This window comes from Muntiacus reevesi, chromosome 6, assembly GCF_963930625.1.
Source record: "Muntiacus reevesi chromosome 6, mMunRee1.1, whole genome shotgun sequence".
Classification (NCBI taxonomy): Eukaryota; Metazoa; Chordata; class Mammalia; order Artiodactyla; family Cervidae; genus Muntiacus; species Muntiacus reevesi.
In genome coordinates, this window is record NC_089254.1 from 64,841,310 (window position 1) to 64,867,141 (window position 25,832).

General features: G+C 36.4%; 1 protein-coding gene across 1 annotated transcript in view; it reads right to left on the reverse strand.

The window, feature by feature from the left end:
* Positions 1–23,743, reverse strand: part of TAX1BP1 (Tax1 binding protein 1) — an 84,955-nt gene extending 61,212 nt beyond the window's left edge. Inside the window, exons 1-4 of the mRNA XM_065939903.1 lie at positions 23,603–23,743; positions 16,891–17,059; positions 8,411–8,513; positions 2,562–2,749 (exon numbers count right to left, since the gene is read on the reverse strand). Coding sequence (XP_065795975.1) covers positions 2,562–2,749; positions 8,411–8,513; positions 16,891–17,052 — 453 coding nt within the window. The 5' untranslated portion in view covers positions 17,053–17,059; positions 23,603–23,743. The remainder of the gene's footprint in view (positions 1–2,561; positions 2,750–8,410; positions 8,514–16,890; positions 17,060–23,602) is intronic.
* Positions 23,744–25,832: the final 2,089 nt, after the last annotated feature.

A 25,832-nucleotide genomic window follows, 5' to 3' on the forward strand; every position in this document is an offset into this window, starting at 1 on the left:
AATGCCCCATCTATCTCTTCCATCAAACTAAATGAAAATGACTAGAGTAAATGCCCTCAAAAGAGAAAAGTTTAGGTATTCACTGAATGTCTTTTTACTCTATTTTTTAAAAAAATTATTTTTGGCTCTAAACTTTCTGGCAGCTTAAAGATTCACCTTGACCCAGTATGACAGAAACATCATAAAAGAACTACTATTTCCCAGTGATTCACTTAATTGACATATACTTTCTAAAGAGTTCACTTAATCTTAGGCAGAAAAAGCAGAAATTTTTAACTAAAATTAGATAAAATTGTATAGAAGTTCAATTCCTGCCCCCAACTTTGTATTCTGGTATCTTTCAAGCATACAGAACGGTTAATATTTTACAATGAACCTCCATTCACCCATTGCCTAAATTCAATAATAATTATTTCACCATGTTTATTTTATAAATACATAGATATGTAAGTTTATGTATTTTTTATTTTTTTTGCTAAAGCATTTGAAACATAAATTCAGATACTTCACTCCTAAGTGCACAGGGCAAGCTATCACCTAATAAGTACAGTCTCATATTTAGCCACTACAATTATCATAGCTAAGAAACTTAATAATTTTCTCACACACAATGGGTAGTCCATACTTAAAATAACCCACACTATTCCCAAAACACCTATTTTTTAAACACCTAAGATCCCAACAAGGTTCACAAACTGAAGAACTATTACTGAATCATTTGTAATGCCAACAGTGTCCTAAATAATGTCTCACACTTGTACTAATTTGGTGCATTTTTAGTAAACTCATTAAAGATTTTCATGAATGTGGAAATTTAAAAGACTTGTCAAAAAATTGTTCAGACTACAAACACTTTATCTCAAAAACACATACCTAAGAGACAGAAATTTAAATTTTCTGTATAAAGTACAAAGTACATTTTAAGAGTAGGAAAGAGAACTAAACTGTGCAATGTCCCAATTTACTTGGGAGCACAAAAGACAGGTAGAGATCAAAATGCCTGTTGCTTTTCTGTTGGAGGTCTTCTGAAATCAGGGTGGTCTAACAAGTATTCAAAAAACTCCAATATAAACACTGCATTCTTTGTAAGAGCTTGGCCTATTTCAGCATCTTTGACTAGCATTCAAATACCAGGCTAAAAACCTTGATCATCAGGCAGTCGTCACCACAAAATGTTTTAGTCACTCTATAAAAGTTACATTTCTTTATTTAAGATAAGAGAGGAATTTCTGGAAGGAGGAAGGGAATATATGAAAAAATTCACAATAAAAGTTACAGGTTCCTTCTAACTTTCTTAGTTCAACTGTATAGTATCTATAATCTCATCTTTTTTCTGCAGTTTGTTTTTGAAGGTAAATAAAATCAAAGACATGAGAGATTTACATATAAAAATTCATGTGAGTATAAAGAGTAAGTAATGACTTGCTGTAGACTAAATAGGAATGTAAATTATTCAAAAATGTATACTGAACCAAGTAAAGTATTTCTTCACACAAACTCAAGAGTAACATTCCAATTTACTAGGTTTAGGGTAAAAACATTGAGAAATATCTTGAAATATGAATGCTGTTCTAGTTTTTCCTTTTCAATAAGTACTAAAAATTAAGACATGGCATTTTTTATATCTCTACACAGTAAATTTCCTTTGGTGCAAGACTCCAAAATATTAAATAAAAAACAGTCAAGAAGATTTTTCACTTTTTTAAAAATTATGTTTAATCCAGCTTATTCATTTGATCAGGAAAAGAAATCATTCTAAAAGTGCTCAACCTAAATTAAGAGACTGGGACACTTCACTGTCACACTTGGGATAGAGCATGCTTGGAGTATAGTGAAATAAGGTTCACATCCAATTACAGTTAGACTTACTGCTTTACGAGGGCTTCCCTGCTGGTTCAGACAGTAAAGAATCTGTCTGCAATACAGAAGACCCCGGTTCGACCCCTTTGTCAGGAAGATCCCCTGGAGAAGGGAATGGCTACCCACTCCAGTATTCTCACCAGAAGGATTCCATGGAGAGAGGAGCCTGGTGGGCTACAGTCCATGGGATCGCAGAGAGTCAAATACGACTAAGCGACTCACACACACATTATTGCTTTATACTGCTTTCCCATCAGCCTCACCCCCACATCTGTACTATTCTACAATCAACAGATTAGGCCATCCCTAAAGAAGAAAGGTTAGGGTAAGGGAACATTAGGAGTTTTAGGTCTAAATTCTCTCAGTAATTACTTATTGCCAATCTATACACTATTTACAAAATACTAATAAGCCTAGGAACAGTCCCTGACACAGTGAAGTCAGTAACATAATTGTGACAAATATTTAAGTATTTCAAAAACAATACTTTAAGTTCATGAGTTAAAAAGCATTTGATTTCCAGGTTATACTCTTGGACAACCTGAAAATTCTTAAAATGCCAACCAACAAGAACTCTGTTTCTAACTGAGCAATGACTGATTTGTCTTTAAAACACTCACTATTTTAAAGCCACAGTTCATAACAAAAAATAAAGTTCATAATGTAAATTTATCAATCACCCAGTCACTGTTGGTACCTACCTCAAGAAGGCCAGCTTTTGTGGTCACCACCAACATATCAGAATTTCCTTCATCTTCCATAGTGAGCAGCTCTTCAACTGGAGAAGCAGCTCGAAACTGAAAAGGTGTACTTGCTCCACGAATTTCGCCCTTATGGGTAACATAACAGAACTGATAAAACTCTCCATCATCATTTGGAAGGTAATATCCTAAAAGGAGTATAAACAAGAAAATTCTTATTTATTGTTATAAAATTATTTGTATTTAACAACTCTTGCCATCTCCTCTTATTCCTGACCTTGTTTCTAGACACTCAAGATGTCTTTCTTTCCTCCTTCATAAATTGTCTATCAAAATTAGACTCTTGTTTCTTCTCTAAATATGCCCATATTTCTATCTTAGGTCTAAGATTATACTTTCAGAATATTCTTTCCCTGTATTTTCACTCGGATAAAACCAATTCACCTGGGAGAGTCAAGTATGTAGTTTTCAATGAGAAAGAGGCTGGAGGAGGAGCAATGCATAAAAACCTAGGAGGACTAGGGGTAGGAATATTATCAATTAAAGAAATGTTTAAATTAATTAAAGAAATGTTCTCTCATATGACATTAATTAAATGCAAAGGAGATATATTAACAGAAAGAATATACCACACAAGTGAATTGTGTAAGGGCAAAAAAAGAGGATGCGGTCTACTTGTGCAGAACAAAAATAAGCTTTGGAACCACAAGTATTTATTCTGGAATCCCAGCTCTACCACTAATTATTATATATTTAACCTCCCTGAGCCTGTTTCTTATCTGTAAAAAGGGATCTGAAGCCAGCTATCTCAAAGCTTCAAAGTATCATGGATTACGTACATCATCTAGCCCACTATCTGACAAATGTTTTCAATACTTGTTCCTTTCTTCTTTAGCTCAACTGCTACCCTCTTAAATTTTGCTGGATTACAGCTCCAAATTTATCTTTACCTCCTCTCCAAAGCTCCCATGGTATTTTTTACATGTAAAAAGAGGAAAAACAGAAAAAAAAAAAAAAAAAATCAGGACTCCCCAGGTGGTCCAATGGCTAGAACTCTGAGCTCTCAATGTAGGGGACCTGGCTTAGATCCCTGGTCAGGGAACTAGATCCCATATGCCACAATTAAGTATATAGTATTTTGCAACTAAGATCTGGTGCAGCCAGATAAATAAAAATTGAATTAAATTAAAAAAAAATCCTCCACAATATGCTTTGCATTATGATTACATATATGCTTTATTTTATAGACAACATCCATCCCTGGAGGAAGAAATGGCAACCCACAGAGGAGCCTAGTGGGCTACCGTCCATGAGGTTGCAAAGAGTTGGGACACAACTGAGCACATACACACAAATCTCAGAAATGTTGAGGGCAGATTATTAATAAATATCAAAATTCTGAAATCTCCCAGAATGACTTGAAAAAAGAAAGTATTCAATGATAGTGAAATGAAATACATAGATGAATCTATTCACCTTATCTTTAATATTGATTTCAACCCAGAAATCTGTATTCACTATGCCTATTATTACTTCATGTCTTGAAAATTTTAGACTTTATTAGTATGATATCGATTTCACTTGACTTCCTTCTTTAAAAAATAGCTGATCTTTGTCCATGGGGGCAGGGAGGTAGAGAAAATATAGTATTAGCCTGAAATATCTGGTGGTTCTTGAAAGAAGTTCTCAAAAAAACTCGGGGAAGAGGGTGTCAAAAACCACGGGAGCCCATCTGATAGAGCTTCCAATAGCCAAAGAAACGTAAAACAATTTGAGCAACAAAAAAATGGTTACATTAGACTTTATCCCACAGAAGAAAATAAATTTCCATGAATCCATGGAGAAGAGGACAACTCTTCCTAACATAATAATTCCAACTAATAATGTAGAAGAAATGAGAATAAAAAGGCATCATCAGACAAACACAACAGTAATTGTTGTAGGTAAGATCCCCTGATGGATGCTAAAATTAATGGATCAAAGTTTAAGGCGAAATATTTGCTTAACTGAAAGTTGCTGCCCGTAATATTCATTAAATTACAAAGAGAAAAATAATAACTTTATTCTTTTTTTTTTTTTTTTACAAAGAGAAAAATAATAACTTTAACGTAGAGAAACCCAGCAGGCATCACCTTAATCAAGTGATCAAAACTAACATTACTAGAAATTAGACATTCAGACATCAAGTAATCTCTAGTACAATGCACCGAAAAGAATACATCACTTTCATGGTAATCTTCCTGAAAATGTATAGCCTCAATCTAATCACGAGAAATGATCAGAAAAACTCAAAATGAGGAACATTCTACCAAAACAAAACTGAAAATTACTCTTCAAAAATGAAAGGTCATTAAAAACAAGGACAGAATGAGGAACTATCACAAACCGGAGAAGAGGAAGATGATATGACAACTAAATACGATGTGGGATTATGGACTAGATCCAGGAACAGAAAAAAGGAAAACTACTGGAAACACTAGTGAAATCTGAATAAAGTCTGTCCTACTGTAGTCAATAGTGTAGTACCAATGTTAAATTTCTGTTTTTTCTAAAATAAACGGTTATACAACATGTCAATACTAAGGGAAGCTGGCTGAAGGGTAGATGAAAATTCTATATACTATTTTTGCAACTGCACATCTAAACTTATTTCAAAATACAAAGTTATTTTTAAAAATAACAGAGAATTCCCTATGGACCCAGTGGTTAGGACTGCACTTCCAGTACAAGGGGCACGGGTTCCACCTCCGGTTGGTGAACTAACATCCTGCAAGCCACAATAAATTTATCTAGCAATAAATTTTTGAAGTTTTTAAAAACTCCATCCTCTTAATACCTTCTACTAAATTTGTTAATCCGTGGCTGAGTAACTTTGCAAATGGCCACTACGTTTACTTTAAAAGTTTAAACAGAAAACAAAAATACAGTTTGACTAAGCAGCTCTGGTTCGGACATGACTAAAGCGACTTAGCATGCATGCATGCACTGGAGAAGGAAATGGCAACCCACTCCAGTATTCTTGCCTGGAGAATCCCAGGGACAGAGGAGCCTGGTGGGCTGCCATCTGTGGGGTCGTACAGAGTTGGACATGACTGAAGCGACTTAGCAGCAGCAGCGGCAGCAAGCAGTTCTGGTATCATGGCATTAGAAATTCTACAAACTAGATATTCATGGTCTGCTTTTTTTAATATCACAAAAATAACTCTCTAGAAAACATGGCTCAGGATTTCTCTGGTGGTGCAGTGGACATAGGTTCAGTCCCTAGTCTGGGAAGATTCCACATACCACAGAGCAACTAAGCCCAAGTGCCACAATTACTGAACCGGTGCTCTAGAGTCCTCAAGCCACAACTACTGAACTACGTGCTACAACGACTGAAGCCCACTCTCCAATTCAGTGCTCCCACAACAAGGGAAGCCATCACAATGGGAAGCCTGCACAATGCAACAAAGAATAGCCCCTCCCTGCTCACCTAACTAGAGAGAGCCCACGCAAAACAATGAAGACCGGTATAGAAAAAATTTTTAAATGGTTCGATACCATTTAAGATACAAAATACAGTTATTCAGAGTTGAAATTCAAAGCTACCTAGAAACAGATCTCATCAGATCAATAACACTGAAAACAGGAAAAAGTAAAAACGAAATTCCAAGTCAAATTTTATAGCAATCAAATTACAGTAAATAAATAAGGGTTCATTTAGAAAAACAATTATACCTATGCATATTTTATTAGTTGTTCTGAGTTCTGCATTTCAGGATTCTCATCACTACTCCACAAAATGAGCAAAATTATTTGGATTTGCTTAAAATTCCTTCTACCTCTAATATTATATAACCAAGTTTTTCATGATTCTACCTTGAGTTCACTACAAAACAAACAAGTCCTAGGCAAGCAGAAGCTTCTCTTTCTGAATTTCGAAGTAAAAATTATGATGAATTTTCAAAAACATGTAAATTAGCTCCCAAGAAAATGTTTTTACAGTGTAAGTGAAAATAAACTGGATGCATTTCTTTTTTTTAAAGTGCTTTTAAACTTTTTGCTGTCATAAATAAGCAAATTCATTAGTCACTATAACAAATTCTGTTAAGTTTCTTATTCTAAGAAAACTAATCACATGAAAAATTACCGGAAATAAAGCCACAACTTTGCATAACAAATAAAACAAAATTAGTTCCAATATGCACATTTGAATTTGATCATCTAAAAAAAGATAAATTCCTTAATCTAGAAAACATCTATGAGGACCTAAATCTTTGTCTTTATTACAAGTACAAATTTTATCCTCTGAATATGTGTTTCCTGTCACAGTACATATGGAAAATTTTTCTATTAATATATATGCAAGCTATATGTGATCACATTGCCAACTGATAAACATCGTTAAATTTTTTTCAAAACATAAACCACCAAAAGTCAAAACACTACCACCACCTAATGCTGGCAAAGACATAATCCACAACAACTCTCTCTCCTTGCTGGTGGGAATGCAAATATTGCCACTTTGGAAGAAGTTTGATGGTTTCTTACCAATGCATGCTAAGTCGCTTCAATCATGTCCAACTCTTTGCGACCCTATGGACTATAGCCAACCAGGCTCCTCTGCCAATGGGATTCTCCAGGCAAGAATACTGGAGTGGGTTGCCATGTCCTCCTCTAGGGGAAATTCAGAAAGAGAAGCTTCTCTTCCCATGTAGCACTAGTGGTAAAGAACCTGCCGCCAATGCAGGATCGAACACACGTCTCTACATCCCCTGCATTGGCAGGCGGGTTCTTTACCACTAGTGCTACATGGAAAGAACATATTCCAAAATATATTCTTACCATACCAGCAATCATATTCTGATATTTATCCAAAGAAGCTGAAAACTTACACATCCACACAAAAACCTGTGCATGGATGTTTATACCAGCTTTATTCACAACTGCCAAAACTTGGAAGCAAGCAAGATATTAATAGACAAATGAATGAATAAGGTATTACATCCATATAGGTGACTTTATGTGTATTAAAATGTTATACTGAGACAGTCCATTAGATTCCCCAAACCAAAAACAGTCCACAATATAAATAAGACTAAGAAAGAACTTTAATACAATCTGAAGTCAGTTCAATTTTAATGCAAAAATCACTCTGCAGCAAATTGTTACAGATTTCTAAGTAAAATTACTGTGTTTTGTTTTTAAAAAATAAGGCAACAGGGTGTATTTTTTTTTTTAACATAAGAAATCTGAAGGCAGTTGCCAGCTGGCCTTGATTTGGGAGCTCAGGCATGTCAAGACAAACATATGGGCTTGTCTTGGCCTTCTAACTCATGGCCACAGGAGGGATGCTAGAGCTCTAGCCATCACCTTTGTGAAGGTGGAATGTGGGGACAGGGACAATACTAGGTCTATCTTCCTCAAAAGTATTTTTTAAACTCTGTATATAATGCCAAGCTAAGAAAAAAATGAATTTTGTATTACTCACATCCATTTTTATAGGCAATTTTCCCTATAAAATTTCTACTCTATAAATCCCATTAATCATCTTTGTGATTTTCATACAGAATATTTTTCTCACCTTTAATCTGTCTTACTATCTAGTATCAGTAACAGCATTATTTTCTCATTTGGAAAAAAGTGATCAAAAGACTTCAGTGAAGAAATAAGGAAAACAATGTCTAATTGTCTACATAAAGTATCATGAGACCATCACTAGATATTTACCTTCTATGACTTTTGATAAAGACAGACACTAATTCAACTTTAGTCACTGAACACACTTAAGCAGATAATCACACCAGGGTACAACATTTTTAATGGCAATAAAACATCTAATTTCATCGAGTTCTGTTTTCAGTTCTTACCTTGAAATGCTAACACACAATTGACTGTTGATCCTTCTACATAATGTTCAGGCATAGGGGACCATAAAAACGTGTAGTAATCACGAGCAGTACTCCATCCAACCTAAAGGAGAACAACAAAAAAGAAGATATTATAAAGTAAGTGGCTTAATATGAGTGATATCCCACAGCATATTGTTTTTTACTGCATCCTAAAGTTAAAGCATGCATTAATATGTTTACAAATCATGGGCATTTTAACAAGCACTACAAATTTTTATTATAATTCTTTATTAAGCTATAACCTACTGCTATAAAAATCTATTTAACCATAGAACTCCTATGTATTAAAATGCAATTTGATATCCAATTTCCCATGGAAAATCTTAGTACACATATGATAAAATATAAAAACTTATGTTTCATTTAAAATTTGATTTCACTAAACGTAAGTTTTTAAAAGTTATTTTATGCCTCAAATTTAAGTGTGTTTTTTTAATTAGATTTCTCCTTCTTCCTTAAATCTACTAATTAAATTTCACTAGTCTCTCATCTTTAGTAAGTCTTGCCTACAGGCATGGTAAGTTTTGTAAAAATTTATTTTTACTTTTATTCCTAAGGTGTTCACACATACAAAATAACCACCTATATCCCATCAATCTCTAAAATATTTCCAACTTACAACATGAACATATACATTACATATCTCACTCTGTTATTTTCCAGATGAACTGTACTATGGTAATAATATTAGATATGTTTAAAACAGATACTAAATATACATTTGCCAGTATATCATGGCTTCCATGATGGCTCACCGGGTAAGGAATCCACTTTCAATGCAGAAGACACAAGAGACTCGGGTTCAACCCCTGAGTCAGTAAGATCCCCTTGGAGGAGGAAATGGCAACCAACTCCAGTGTTGCCTGAAAAATCCCATGGACAGCAGAGCCTGGTGCGTTACAGTCCAAAGGATCACAAAGAGTCCGATGTGACTGTGCACACACGAGAAATTATGCACCATCCACAGGGTTTGATTATACATATGTTCTGTAATTCTGACTGACCTAGGATTAGATATTCCAAACTACTGAAGATGGAAGAATCTTGTATTACTATCTTTAGTCTCTAAAGGAGTGTTTTCAAACTGTAGGTCACAATCCAGTAGAGTAAGCGGTGATTCAATTTAGTAATTCATACCCACATTTATTTTTTAATTAGAAAGAATTAGAAAGCATCAGAGTGCATGAAGGCTAAGTATTGCTTCATGAAAACTTCTTTCAGTATGTATTTGCATGCAACTCTGCTGGGTCAAATCACAGAATTTTTATTTATTTCTGTGTGTCATGGTCAAAAAAATTTGAAATAAGTTTAAGGAAACCATCATGTAAATGATTTCCCTGACCTAAGGCTCAGTTTTTTTCTCTCAGAATTATTAGAAGGATTAAATTAGATAATAAACATACAAGCAGCACTTGGCAGAGTGCCTGACCCATGATGGGCACTCCATGAAAGGTAGTTTTTGCAAGCACTGTATGCTGTAGTGATTAACAGCAAAGAAAATAAGGTCAGACTGCTGAAAAAGATCACTTACTAGTTATAAGATTTCAGACAAGTTATTTTTGTTGCCTCCTCTTTAAAATGGAGATAATAGGGTTTCCCTGGTGGCTCAATGGTAAAGAATCCACCTGCCAATGCATGAGACACAGGTTCAGGGAAGATCCCACATGTCTTGGAGCAGCTAAGCCCATGGGCCACAACTATTGAGCCTGTGCTCTAGAGCCAGGAGCCAGAACTACTGAAGACTAGACACCCTGAAGCATGTGCTCCACAAGAGAAGTCACAACAATGAGAAGCCCATGCACTGCAACCACAGAGCAGCCCCTGCTCTCCACAACTAAAGAAAAACCTGTGCAGCAACCAAGACCCAGCTCAGTCATAAAATACATACATAAAATGAAGATAACTAACACTCTCAAAGGCTTGTATGTATATCAAATGAGGCAAGCCCTGTAAAGACACTTGGCACAATGCTGGCACGTGAGTGTCCATGAAATGTTACCATTCATTAATACCCAAGGACATATAACCTAATAGGAACAGTGATCTTAACACTAAGATGTTCTGTCCCTCATTCCCTATCTTCCAATGCGTCTAACATCTCCTGAAAAAGAACACATCTGAAGTAGTCCCCAAAACATAAACCTGGTACAAGTTATACCTTGCATTCTTTTTCCCCATGCCGGTCCATATGCTAGTCTGGAAAGAAATACTATTCTAGAGCTACATCTTTTTTGAAAAACATCTCCCTAACTGAAGAGGCTCTACCTGGACCAGGTGGTTAGAAGACATGCTTAGTGAGCCATATATTTTTGACGGCAGACACACAGAACTGCTAATATCACAATTATATATACCTGATTCAAGAGGCACAGGGAACAGCAGTAATAAATACATTTATTGTTTTTGAAAAAATACCACCCTTATCTTACAAATTAAGAAACTAGTAGAGGGCATGGATGAGGACGGCAGTGCTGGAGCTGTGGTAGAGTCCCTAGGGGGCAGTCCTGGAGGGGACGGCTTTGTCCCATCTGCTCTGGGAATCCGAGAGCATTGGGATGCTGTCTGTAAGAGAAAACTGCAAACTTTCCAAGAATACGGAGATACAGGAGAAATCTGGTTTGGAGAAGAGAGTAGGACTCGACTAATACGGTGGATGCAGAAACACAAGATTCCATTGGATGCTTCAGTGCTTGATACTAGAACTGGTGTTTTCCTGGTTCAACTTGCAAAATTAAACAAGAATAACACGAAAGAAAAAAACGGTAAGTGTGTTCCCTTTAAATAGGATTAACATTCTAGAAAAACATGTTGGTATTAATCATTAGTAAATTCTGAAAGGAAATGTAAGGAAGATCAGAAGGACAAGTTTAAGAGGTAAAACTATAATATATAGGTACTGATAAATTCTAGAGAAACCACAAGAGAAAGAAACATTAGGAATGAGAGCACACAGAGAGCATTTGCATATATATATATATATATATATATATATATATATATATAGAGAGAGAGAGAGAGAGAGAGAGAGAGAGAGAGAGAGAGAGTGGGGATTGGTTTTGGGGGAGATGTAAATGAAGACAGACACAGGACATGAAGGAGGTAAGGCACTGAAATAAGTTTGCTGATTATGTACAGATGAATACAAAACCTAAAAAACAGTTTAAAGATGAGCCTATGAATTTTTAAATTCTAGAAAAACATACACCAAACTTAGCAACAGGTATTTCTGGGGAAGGTGAGGGTACACGTTGTAAGGGTATTAATTTTCTTTCTTTTGTATATACTGTAATTTTCAAAAATCATTACAAGAGTAAAGGTCCTTCTTTTTTAAAAGGAAAGAACTGCAAAAATGCCTAGATACACACAGGGAGATGCAATGCTGATTCTAAGAAATATCATATCATAAACAACATAAATGTCCCTCCATGAGATAAAATGTTACAGAGCTACTTATTAAGAAAGTGGCTACAATCGTACGTGAAAAATTCAGGACATAAAAAACGTCATATACTACTATTCCAACTATTTTCAAAATATACGCATTCAAAAAAGACTGAAAGTATTCATCCTTTAGTTAAAAGGAAAAAAAAAAAAGGACTGAAAGGAAACACTTTTAGAACATTAATAATGGTAACCACTCCTAATAGGTAGGGAGACTAGGGTCGGATCCCTGGGTTGGGAAAACCCCTGGAGGGCATGGCGACAGACTACTGTATTCTTGCCTGGAGAATCCCATGGACAGAGAAGCCTGGCAGGCTACAATGTCAAACACAGACTAAAGCAACTTAGCGCACAGGCACATAGCTGGGCGATGGGACTGCTGGTCATCTTAAATTTTTACCTTTTGCATCCCCTGTTTTGTTCCAAGTTTTCTAAAATTATGATAATTTTTACAACAGGAGAATATTTTTTTAAAAACTAAAAATAAGAAAGGACTGGAATACAGACGAGAGTCCGGGGGCGCAGCAGGGCGGCCCCGCCGTCCCCTTTCCCAGGGGTGGCGCGCGGCTGTCACCTCCGTGCGCGCACGCGTCCCTTCCCTCTGGTCCTGCCGGCAGGGAGAGGGAAGAGGACGGCACATGAGTGCTCGCGGGAGCCCTTGAGCTCTTAAAAAAAAAAAAAGGACGGACTGGAATGGAGACAGGGCAGGAAGACAGCAGAAGCAGAATGAAGACAAATATGAAAAGGAAAAGAGAAAAACAAAGAAGAGGGGAAAAAAAAACTTGAAATAAGATATTCAAGTACAAAATCACTGCTCAGTTTCACTTTTCATACCAGGAAATTAAAGTTTTTAAATCTGGTTGTCAGTAAGGATTCAGTGAGAATAGTACCTTACTGGGAAGGCTGGTTTTGCCTATGTGACTCTGGACAACATGACATAATCACTCTTGCACTCCCAATTTCCACAACTAGAATAGTATCTCTGAAACATGAAAATTGTTATAACTCCTTTACAGTTAAAAAAAAGTCTCAAGGACCTTTAGTTTAAATTATTTTAATTATAAGTTAATTTAATTTGTACCAAGCATAACCTAAATATAAATAAATTATTAAAAATACTTACAGTCAAGACCAAATCAAATTGACGGTAATAAAACAAATATAATGGAACATATTAAATATTTTATTTCAATTAATGTTGGGTTTGATAATAGATATGACATCATGTACAGTTCTCAATCTTTTCCTGTATTTTTTTTTTTACTTCAATCCTATCACTCATAAAATGCACACAGAACTTTTTAGGAATTCTGTTGTTAACTTTGAAAAACTAGATCTCTCACTTAACCAAACTGCCAAGAACAATTCATGAAGTTTTACGTGTGGTTCAAACATTAGCTCCAAAGTTTAATTTGGAGTGACCAAGACACTTCTTTCTGGACCTCAGTTCCCTCATCTGCAAAATGGTTAGTATAATGCTCTCATGAAAGATCTCTGCAAAGTATAAAGAATAAACAAACATGCTACATGTTTTAGTTATAATTTAAGCAACACTAGAAAAGAAGGTGGAGAAGGAAATGGCAACCCACTCCAGTAACCTTGCCTAGAGAATTCTGTGGACAGAGGAGCCTGGTGGGCTTGTCCATAGGGTCGCACAGAGTCAGACACAACTGAAGCGACTTAGCATGCATGCATGCATTGGAGAAGGAAATGGCAACCCACTCCAATATTCCTCCCTGGAGAATCCCAGGGATAGAGGAGCCTGGTGGGTTGCGTCTATGGGGTCACACAGTCGGACACGACTGAAGCAACGCAGCAGCAGCAGCAGAGAAGACGGAGAAAAACTGAAGGGAAAAAATGAAAATCTACAACCCAGTCTACATCCCTAGTCTGGCTTCACTCATTCCCCTACCCAACCTGGACTTCATGGTCAGTTAACCATTTCAGTAATGCACCTAAAACCATGCTAGTATCCTTGGCCCTCTTGACTTCTCTTTCCAAACTCGCAGTGTGAATAATACCCACTTTAGGAATTCACTCAATTCACTCAATTCTAGGTGCTCAATATCTAGACAAACAAAACAGCTTCTCAACAATCTCCTGGTTAACCTACTCCCATTCCCCATTTTTCCACAGTAGCAAGACCAAATCTTCTCCATACTCAAGATCCCCACCCCCAGCCCCACTCCTCATGCCAACTCAGCACATGACCTTGCTCCTCCTCACTGAGTACATTTAATGAAAGAGTTTCAGTCCCAATGCATTCATTAATTGCTGACAAACCTTATAGATGCTTCCTATGGACTATTACCCACAATTGATCCCCTTCTCAAAGGCCGGCATTATTTCACCTAGAAATTAAGATGGTCTAAACATTCTCTGTGCCTCCATTCTAATTCCAATTTATCTTACTCAGCACTGTAAGACTAAACTTCACTTCTAAACTCTATTACTCTGCTTAAAAGCTACTCCTCAACTAAATATTAAAACAATCGACAACATGATCCAAACAAACTTTTCCCATTCATTTTCTAAAACTGGTACCTGTCCCAGGAAAATTAAATTCTTTTAACATTTTCTGAAGCACACAATACACTTTCCCTTCATTCCTTCCCCTTAAGAGTTACTATCTAGGCACTTTCTCCCTGCCTGCCTTGTCAATATATCCATCAAAATCGTTCTAGACAGCAATATGCAGTACATATCAAGTACTTAAAAACATTCAATGCCATAAACATAGTAATTCCTTTTCCAAGAACTTATCCTATGAAATAAATGGACACAAAATAAAAAAATATAGTCTGTATTAAGCACTGTTTAATGGTAAATATTTATAAACATTTCCATTAATTTCACAATGCATCAACAGCATATGTGTATACTTTTTACAGACAAAGTATAATTATTATTTACAGATATATACCAATATGTTAACAATGCTTATTGCTAGTTAATAGTATTAAAACATGATTTTTTTCCCCCTGAGTTTTCCTGTACAGTTTGAAGTTTTTACTACATGCTTAAACTTCCCACTGAGCTTTAAGTATCCATCCAGGCAGAAAGATGGAAAGGGTACTCTACTCAAATTTATTTATTATTTATTTATGTAAGTACTGCTGCTTAAAGAAAAGTTAACAGTCCTTAGAGTGCATGAGAGACAATACATTAGCATTATGAAAGCCAAAAATAAGCAGGCAATGTAAAAAAAGGAAGCTATAAATCAGGTCTTATAAAGGAGCCCTATTTGGCACCCTAAGTTATTTGGTCTTGGCATTATCCCACAGAGCATGAAAAGCCACTTAAACAAGAGGAAGATATGCTCAGATTTTCATTTTCTATTACATATACAGCATTTTGAAGAACACATAAAATGGAGGAGCGGCATTAAGAATGAAAGCAGAGAAAACAGGAAACCTATTGCAATCGTCTTAAGAAGAACATAATGAGGGCATGAACTATACCAGTGATATTAAAAATGTGGAAACAGGCAGTAAAACTGACACAATTGTGTTTGGCTGGATCTGATGAGACAGTAATAAACTTTTGGCGTAAACAATAGGTTATTAAAAAATGGGAGGGGGAACCAGAAGACAAAAGTAAGTAGCCTGAAAAGAAAATGTAAAGATTTATCTTCTTGAAATACAATTTATCATACATCAGCCGACGTATGCGGACTTCTCACTGCACATAATGAAAAGTCTGCAAACTACTTAGCTTAACACTGAAGGTCTTCCGTGGAAAGACTGACACTTCATCTCCCTCCACTTCACTAACTCATTCTCATTACCATTCTCACCCCTGTGCCTTTGCTTATGCCATTTTCCTGCCAGCAATGCCCTTTCTTCCCTCAATCTCATTTCCCTGCTCTATTCTTCCTCTCTGCCTCACTCTTCAAGAAAATACCAATTCTTAGTGTCTTTAACTTGTTATTCATCTCTTATGTAAAATTAAAAATGATACTGATTTCATAACAAGCTTACAATTAATGTATCTTCATACTGGATTTTGACAAGCCTAAAGAAAAGAGAGTAAATAACTCACCAATCCAGCAACGCCAAGGGATGAGAGATTCAAAAAGGTACTGAAATATCATTAAATGCCAGAACTTTGTTTTATCCCATAGTTTTTCTGCCCTCCTCACTCTACTAGGCCAGATTTTCACTACTTGATACTCTCAATGTACCTAATTTTAGCAGCTACTTTTATTTCTTTCTACTTTACTATTTAAGTTATACAGACCACACAATCAAAATTTCAATACCTAATGGTCCTGGTTTTAACAAGTCATATCTAAAATAAAAATTGCTTCTGAGGGAGAATCTAGAATAACCCAAGAGAAAAGCAAGTTTTACTACCTGTACATTTACAGCATTACTTTGCTCAAAGGACATTCTTCTTTTCTAGTTCTCCATTACATTCTGAAGACTTGAAATTGCCAAAAAACTTCCACCACTATAATGATCATCTCAGTGTAATTTTCAACTAAATGTAACACATAATGGCAAAATATTAGAACTGGGACTCTTGCCATCAACGAATTTACTAGTCATGTAAAACAGAATACTCTTATTAAAGCACGGGACAATATGAGGAATATTTTAACAATGTGGGACAACAGAAAAGATAATAACACAGCTGTAGAGCTGTACAAGATTAATTACAAATGACAAGACTGTAAATGATATAGCAAACCAAAGAAAAAGATCACTTTTTTTAAGGCAAGGAAAGGAGAAAATGGGAGAAGAAAAACTTGGAAAGAATTTTAAGTCAAACCATTTGATCACAGAGAGCAAAGTCTGGTGAACTGAAGTTCCTAACATTTGTTGTGCACTACCCTGCACTATTAAAATATTTCAAGTTTACATAATGTTTTATATTTGACGTTTATAAAAATAATCCTTAACGTAGAGCTAAGACAAGTATAAACTAATTGTGACCTTCTTAAGAAGAAAATAAAGAGTGCCTACATGGAAGAAATATGCAGAAAGTTCTCTTACCTTGAATATACCAACCCAATCTTTTGGATGTGGATGGATATATGGAGTTAAAGTATAATGACATTCTAAGTGTGCATTAGGAAGATAACTCTTGGCCACATTTTGAAAGATGACATGGGCAAAGTTGGAAGTCTGCAATGGAACTTCTTGAAAGGATGTCATTGTGAATCTGAAACAAGTAAATTATACATATTTAATGATATCAACTAAGAAAAAACTCATACCTTGAGAAAATATATAGCTTTAAAAGTAAATTACATGGATATTCTCAGAGAATTATTGAAAAGACATACTTCTTAAATACAGGAACTCCTTTAGATATAACTAAATATGAAAACACAAACTGGGAAGTAATTAATTTATAAAATGGTTCAGAAAGTTACACAAGTTAAAAAAACTTACAAACCAAACTTTCACCTCTCCTGCAAAGCCTAGCCCTCTGCTTCTCTTGCAAACCAAAAGCAGTGTTTCTATGCTGAACCCCTGAACTTGCATCACTTTCCTCCCTAATCCAACCTATTGCATCCCTCCACGCTAGGTTCTAGGCTCCTATAACCTTGAGCCTGGTCAACCTCTCTGCCATGCATTCCTGACCCACATTCATGATCCCCAGCTTCTCTGAACCCCAGCTACATATGAGAATCATTAGGAGGTCTTAGAAAAAGACAATGACTTTTTGGGACCTGGGCACTGCATGCAAGTGTGTGTATACACATTTCTTTTAAGCCTCCCAAAGTAATCTTAATCCTGTATACAGCCAGCACAGAGAAATACTATTTAGACTCTGACTCAAACCATCAATTTAAGTCTCCATTAGAAGCCCTCACAGATTCCCAGACCTGGGCTGTCTTCCTGGGCTTCTGGTACACACTTGTTCAAATCTCTCAAATGATGTAAAATCTCAGTTGGTCTACTTGAAATAGTTCAGCCTATTTGTTCATCTCTACCTATACCAATTCTACCCTTTCATTCTATCTTGATTCCAGCATTACTGTACCCTTTCCATACAGTTACTGATTAAAAATACATGTATCTTTAAATATATAGTGTCAAGGAAATACATACCGTTGAGAATCTATTATAGATTCAGTGAGTGCTCACTAACTTAGTACTAGCTAGCAGATGAATGGTGAAAGTGGCCTATAAAAATCTTCAAAACCTAAATGTTTTCCATATTATTTGCTCTACTTGTGAGAAAAATGATACAATTTACTCAAAAAATCTATCTCTGAAGTGTGTCAGACTCACTTCAGTCATTGTTTCTACCATAACACATACGAAACAATGCCACTGACACTGTGGCACTTGCTTGAGTCATCAAAACAAGAATCTCTGTAATATTGGGAAAAACCAGGTTAAGACATTTGCTAACCAAATTATTCTAATTTACTTCACAAATCCATGAAGTTTCTATGGAAGTAACACTAATCACATTTTTTTTTTCCAGCCACACTGTGAGGCTTGCAGGATCTTAATTCCCGGACCAGGGACTGAACCTGGGCCAAGGCAGTGAAAGCATTAGAGTCCTTACCAGTAGACTACCAGCGAATTCTCAACACTACTCAGATTTTAACAATTACTAGGAAGTTTTTATTTCTAGGAAGATCTAAGAAAATATGCTTTTCCATGTTTCTTTTGTTGATCTGAAATACTAGAGCTAATCTTTAAAATTCTGAAATAACACTTCAGAAAACGTCCAATTTTCCTTTTGTATCTTCTCTGCTTCTGTTATGGTCAAGATACTGCTTTGTACTTATAGGATATACAATATACTGGACATCCCACAAAGAGACTGTCATTTGTGAACCTGAAAGCCACTGTGGCAGAATACCAGGCTGGATGTCTATCGGCCTTTCCCACCTGAGGTTTGCCAGGATTCTAAGGTAAAGAGAATGCATTCAGTAGTAAATTTCCTATATCTCTGCACTAACAAAAAGGCTTTATTACCAACAACCCTGCTTCACAGAAAGACTTAACAGTCAGTAGTCTCCAGCTGGCAACCTAAAGTCTTCAGGAAAATGAAAAGGTAGCACAACACTAGGAACTTCCTTAAGTAAGTGTTCATTACTTTGTTTCTTTGAATAGTCTGAGCAAATCTGGGCCCAAAGGGATTGTCATGATGTTAGTGAAACCACTAATGATTATCTCCTTTCAAGTTCAGTGGCTTCCTGGGGGGGGAACACCTTGATTCCAGTTTTGAAAAAATGTTCACTACTTGTTATAAAAAACCCATGAGAAAGACTATAGCTAAATTAACTGAACCAAACTCTTTTAGATACAACTACCAAAACTGAGACAAGTGAATCAGTAATGCTTTTCTATGAAGAAAGTGAGTATTTAAGTTTCTCTGAGGAAGATACTCAGCAAGAAGAAAACAAAGTTAGCTTAGGATGAGTTTCCCATGTTGTACATTAAAAGGCATTTAATGAAACTTTTCTCCTAAAGTAAACTAAAACAACAAAGCAGTATATGTTATACAACAAGGTAGTGGAGGTTAAACTTTTGTTTAACCTCAATTACAAGAGCGTTTAAAAATCAATAATTAGACTTTTACTTCACTGAAAAGTTTTTAAGATATAAAAATAACATAAAGGTATATACACATATGTGGGCGCCCCAGGTGGCTCAGTGGTAAAGAATCCATCCGTCTGCCAAAGCAGGAGACATGGGTTCGATCCCTGGGTCAGGAAGATCCCCTGGAGAAGGAAATGGCAATCCACTCCAGTATTCTTGCCTGGAAAATCCCATGGACAAAGGAATCTGGTCTTTTATATTCCATGGGACTGCAGAAGTCAGACTCAACTTTGCAACTAAAATAACAATACACATATGTATTTATATATGTACATATGTATATATGCTTATAAATGTATCAAAAGGGACTAAAAAGCACACACTACAGTCTTCACTCATGAGAGCTATGTGTGAAAAGAGGACTTAAGAGAACTTCAACTTTTAACTCAATTGACTGAATTTCCAGTATATTGAATGTACTAGTTTCATTATTTTAAATAAACACATTAACAAGAAATTTCATTTTTAAACCCTCTCCCCAAAATTCAAGTTTTTAATACAAAACTCTATCAGATATTAAATATATTTATGATGCTTATAAATGTTTAGAGTAAGATAATTTGCAATTATCCCATTAATAACAAACCTTCATTAATCTCTAACACTAACCTTTTTAAACATTTCATTCTGACTATAACTACAGAAATATTTTTACAAAAGTCATTCCATTCTCATTACTTTTTAAAATTAATTTAATTCTAATAACTTCTACTCATAAAAGTTAACAAGGATAAATGTTATCTGAATGTAACTACAACATGAATCAACCCATTTTAAACAGTAAAATACCTAATTCTCATACAGTTTATGTTTCATTCTTCACACAGATAAGAAACGGAGTGAAAAGATGGTAAATCTTTTAAAATCATTTAAAATTCACTGAGAATGTTAATGTATCACAATGATTCACACGCAGATTTACACACTCTGCCAGGTCACAGGCACACACACACAGAACAACATATACAAACCCACACACCATCCAGTGGGGAAGTAATGTGCAGTCACTGCATCACCTTGTGGTAGTGTTTGGGAAGTGTAGCTTCACTGACATCATGAGAAAAAGAACAAACTCAGCCTCAGCTGGAGAGAGGAAATACAATGCCTACCACAAAAGTAGGAGTAGCTTGACCATATTAAATTTTGTTTCCCATTCTCTATAAAGTACACCTATAGAAACATGGCAAACAAAAAATAAATAAATAAACCAAACCAGACTCAGCAAGAACAAGAGTAAGGGGGACAGAAAGAGCAAAGGGGATCAACTGTATGCTGGCAGATGGAAACTATATTTTTGGTGGTAAACATGCTGTAGTATATACAGAGTTAGAAATATGTTATACACATGAAATTAATGTAATAAACCAAAGTTACATAAGTAAAAAATAAAAAATACGTGAGAACAGTTCAAAAAAAAAAAAAAAAGACAGACATATCTGGCTGGGAAACCTGGCAGTCTGAAATTTTACATGCTGTCTGCAGTGCCCTCTTCCCTATTTTCTACTTTATTCATTAACATCTCTAGGGTTCCTTTTACATGTTATGCTATAAACTTTACTCTGTTAAGTCTTTGGTCTAAAATCCAATTTTTGTTATTTTTGAGGACTCATCAATATCTAAGGAATAACAGACAATATGCAGTGGGCCCTCAGGTAAGCTAAAATAAATTGAGGGCGGGGGAATTTCATTGTTCATTTCTTCCTCTTGGAACTTTTTCAAGTCCAAGCCTGATCTGGCTTTTCTGGTAGCATTTTTCCAGTGACTTCTGATACTCATTTTACTTAACTAGCCCAAAATGTGTAAACTTTAATCAAATGAAGTAGGAAGTTGACCATACTAAGAATTTCTGTGCATTAAATGTACAGAAACTTAAAACTTTCTAATTTGGATATTTTATATAATTTGCTAATTCTAACACTTAGAATTCAAAAAGAAATAAGATAATTTTATTCTAGGTGATACTATTATTATGGTGATTGTATTTTTTTCAAAGTCCTTACCAGTTAAAGATGATAAATTATAGGTGAAATATCCTGATGTCCAGGATTTGCCTTAAAAAACTCCAGGGGTGACAAACCAAGATTAAAATTAGCAAAATAGTGAGTCCTTAAACTCTTCTCTTTTTGGGTATTTTGAAAATTTCCATAATAAAAGTTAGTAAAACCAAAGTAGACAAAGACTAGTAATAAAAACTCACATATGACCTTTTGCAATAAAAACACATTACACACAGTGGTTGAAATACTTAGTAAAAAAAATTTTTTTTAATTTTCAGTTAATTATATATGAACTTTCAAACTTATCTCCAGTTCTGGAAGAAACTGAGTATCTGAAGGGAAAAACTACAGCTAATATTCTAACTGCTTCCAATTACTCACATTTCTGCTCAAAGACTATCAGCTGGCTAACAGACCAGAAAAGAATTATCAGCGATCCTTCTGGAAGGCAAAAGCTAATCCACCAATTTGTCAGTTTACATACTTAATAGTCCTCCCAATCTCCAGAACTCTTATAGCTGAGTATCACTATTCATTACACTCTGCCAGGTGTCATGCACACCACTTAATTTTGTTTTAAATGGTGGTTTCTAAAAAGCTGTGAAACTGACTTTTTATTATATTAGAGGGCAGGGAATCTTTACCTTCCTGTAACAGTTTGAGACAAACTAAACTTTAAAAGGTCAGAGGTGGATACAGCCAAAATTTTACTTAGTAATATAGAAAATCCAAAAGAATGCAATCCAATAAACTTCACATGTGAGGCAATGCCCCCAAAGCAGTAAAAAGGGAACATGGTTAAGACCTTTCAAAAATATTTAACATTAAAAAAGGTTGAAACTTAGAATTCCAAAATACCTGTTATTTTGTTAAGTAAAGGATATTTACCAGTTAATTCTACGCAAATAGCTGCAGCCATAACTGTATAAACAGGGGTGTGCAATTTAACAATGGAATGACTAGAAAACGTAATCAAGTATTCTTTCAAGAAATCAACTTTATCCTTGATAAGAACAAAACGAAGGCCCCTTTCCATACCCGAAGAGCCCACTTAAAGATTTACATATTACTCAAATAATCTCTTGAAACGCTTTTGGAATTGGGCTCCAAAATTACAATTAGTAATTCCTGCATGCAGCTATTCTACAACTAACGAGAGTTGAAAACTACGTTTTCCTGTCCCTGACACAAAAGCGATTCATAACTACTTTGTAAAACCTAAAATATATGTAGAAAATCAAATGTCACGGTGTTCTCAAACAAAATGATTACCAATAAGGTAATATGTTTAACACACACACGCATACTAATCTTTTAGCAAAGATTCCCCAAAATGACGAGCGCCTGTCGGGACTCGTCCACAACCTGCGGACCTCCGGGGTGTTGGGAGGGAGTGTTGTGAAATCAGGACAAGTTGCCTAAGCAAAGACAAACAGGACTCTCCTCTACTAAGATTTAAGATCCCCTCGAGCACAAGGCGTGACAGTCATTTATTTATAAGCAGACAAGAAAAGCGTTCACTAACTCTACAGCCCAGGTGATGTTGGAGATCTAGCACAAACAGCTAACTCCGCCCACGGCCCGCGGCGCACGAAGTCCCCGCCTCCTAATCTACTGGCGACTCAACCAAAACACTTGGGTTTCACTCCGCACGGGCAAACCTGAGTGTCCCATTTCGACACGACCTAGATGTTTTCCTAAGCTTACCTACCCCAGCAGCCCAGACGCTACCAACGAAGCACTCACCCAAGAGTAGAGCCTCCGGCAAAGCACTTTCTTTTCCGGGGGTCTCTGGCTACTCGTCCCCAGCCAAAGGGCCCACATCCCACACGGCTCCCCTAAATCGCCAAGGCCTATCCCAGGGCCTCCCCGCCGTGTGGGGCGGCCACCCGTCGCTTTTTCCAACTCCTTTGATAACCAAAGTTGTCCACACTCCCGTCACAATCACAGTCCGGGAGAAAAGATTTGCCCTCGAGAAGGAAAGCATCGTCATTCGGCAGCATCGTCACCACGGAGACCATTCCCGAGACTAGTCAGGCCCCTAGACTCCAGAACTGAGGGGCGTATCACGAGCCCCGACAGAGCTCCAGGGGACGTCCGCCCCACGCAAGGCGCTAGGGCGGGCTGGGAAAGGCGCTTACCGAGTGAGGAACTCCCGGGAAGTGGGGTGTGTTAAAGAGGTTTCAGAGCTTCAGCCGCCATCAGTCGCCGAACCTCTTCCGCCACTACAGCCTCCCTCTACCGACCGGCTACACCTCCCCACACGGCCAAAAGCCGGTGACACGTCACTTCCTCCCATGGACCCGCCCCTTCCGCCGCCGACGTCGCGAGAAGTCGGTCGGGCCTAACCGCTGAAATATCAATCTGGTAGCGCCCGGCCGTTAACCACCCTAGCTGCGGACAGTAGACTCCTCGTCCCTAATAAACCCGAAATGGCCTGTTCCCTGGGCTCGGCTATTCCTCCACTTTCTTCCGCTTCGCCGCTTTCTCTCAGATACCTGTGGCAGCCAAACAGGATCCGTTTACATAATGCATTTTTGACGTAACTTACCAGTTAAGTGGAAAGGGTAGCCCAGAGATACAGGAACTGGTGCCGTGTCATTCCCTGGATGTTTATAAATCTAAGCGAACCCAGTTATTCTGTGGCTCGGAAAGTGGACAGTCGTAGAAGCAAAGGAGGATCACGCGCCTGGGGCTGCTGCAGCCCCTCACTCCTGGGCGTTTTCACAACTCCTGGTGGTAGACCATTCCGGTGCTTACTTAACTAAGGAATTTTGTTCTCTGAAATTTCGGTTTCTCCTAGATTTTCAGTTCTACTTCTCTATGATTCTATTTCCTCTTGTTCCAGCAGTGACCTAGTTCTATGAGTTAACTGCTTTTGTTACCTGTTATTCTGTGTGCGTGAATGTAGGTAGCCCTGTATTCTCTGTTCAGTTGTAATTTCTAAAGTCACTTTGTTATATAGTTTACCGCCTTAAAGAGTATTCAGTTTAAATCCTAACTCCACGGAAGCAAGTGCATTCTGTTCTAATTCCTTATATTCCTGCATTGCTGTAAAGCTCTTGATAAAATTTGCAACATCACCAGTGAAGAAGGGATAGTAAATGAGATCAAGTCAAATGTTGAAGCATCTCCTAAATTCACAAGATACAAAATCTTCTTCAGTATCCTTTACTTCCACATATTTAGGATAATGTCTGATTATCTGCCGACTGATTTGTTTCCTAAATATTGAAATTTTTGAACTTGGTATGGTTCTGTATATCACACTTGATCACAGATTTCAGAAGAATCTTTACAGATAAGTACCAATCTCTTTTCGAAGATGAAAATGTTTTGATAATTTCAGTATTCACTGGCATTACTGGTAGCAACCTTCAAGTAGTAGTCTGTGTCTCAAGAAATGTAAAAAATAATTTTAAAGAAATGTAAATACAGCAGTGAACTTTATAAATGTAATTTTTCAGAAGTATCACTTCATATTTTTTAATCACGTGACTTATTTGCATGTATTACCACCAATTATCAGTTAATGAAGTCAGAAAAACAGTATGCCCACCTTTAATAAAAGCCATATTGGAAAGTACTTGTGTGTATTTTTAATTTGTTATTTTTCATAATTTCTTGAATTTTTAAACCTTATTTTCCCCTTGAAGGTATTAGTTCAACAACTTTAACTTGCTTTAATCCCTTTAACAATGATCCCAAGAATTTTAAGACTGTTTCTCCCAGCAGGAGAAATATATGTCCCTTCAGTATTTAATTGAATTTTTAAAAATTAACCTATTGTATGTATAACAGTGTACAAGGGATAAAAGGGATGTATGGATCCACAGTCCCTTCATAAAAGGATTTAGGCCAGATAGAGTTCAGAATTCAGAATTTTTCAGATTTTAAAGAAATGTGCCTATGTTACATAATATCCCATAAGGTGTGGGGCAGTGCTCTATAATCAAGCTAATTTTTTTTCAGAAAAAATTATGAATATGACACCACTAAGTAGGAAAATAGAATGTATAGTCTTCAGATCAGGTTTTGCCACTTTGCCATCATGAGTTCAAGTCAAGTGTTATTGACAAATGAATTCAGGTCAGGATAGGTTTTGCCACCAAATGTTAAGAAAACATTTGATTTTCAAAGCAAAGAGCTTTCCAAAAAGCATTACAAAATAGTGAATGAAGGATTGTAAACCTATTCAAAGAACTATTGGAAAGAAACTCCCTCAGCACCCCGTGATGTTTCTGGAGCAATTACAATTTCAAGCACTTTTAAAGCAGTTGTGCTAACCTAGCACTAACTCTAACCTGTGTTTTGACTGGGAAATATCTAAAAGACACTGTTCCTCTATTAGAACTTATGATAGCAAAGGGA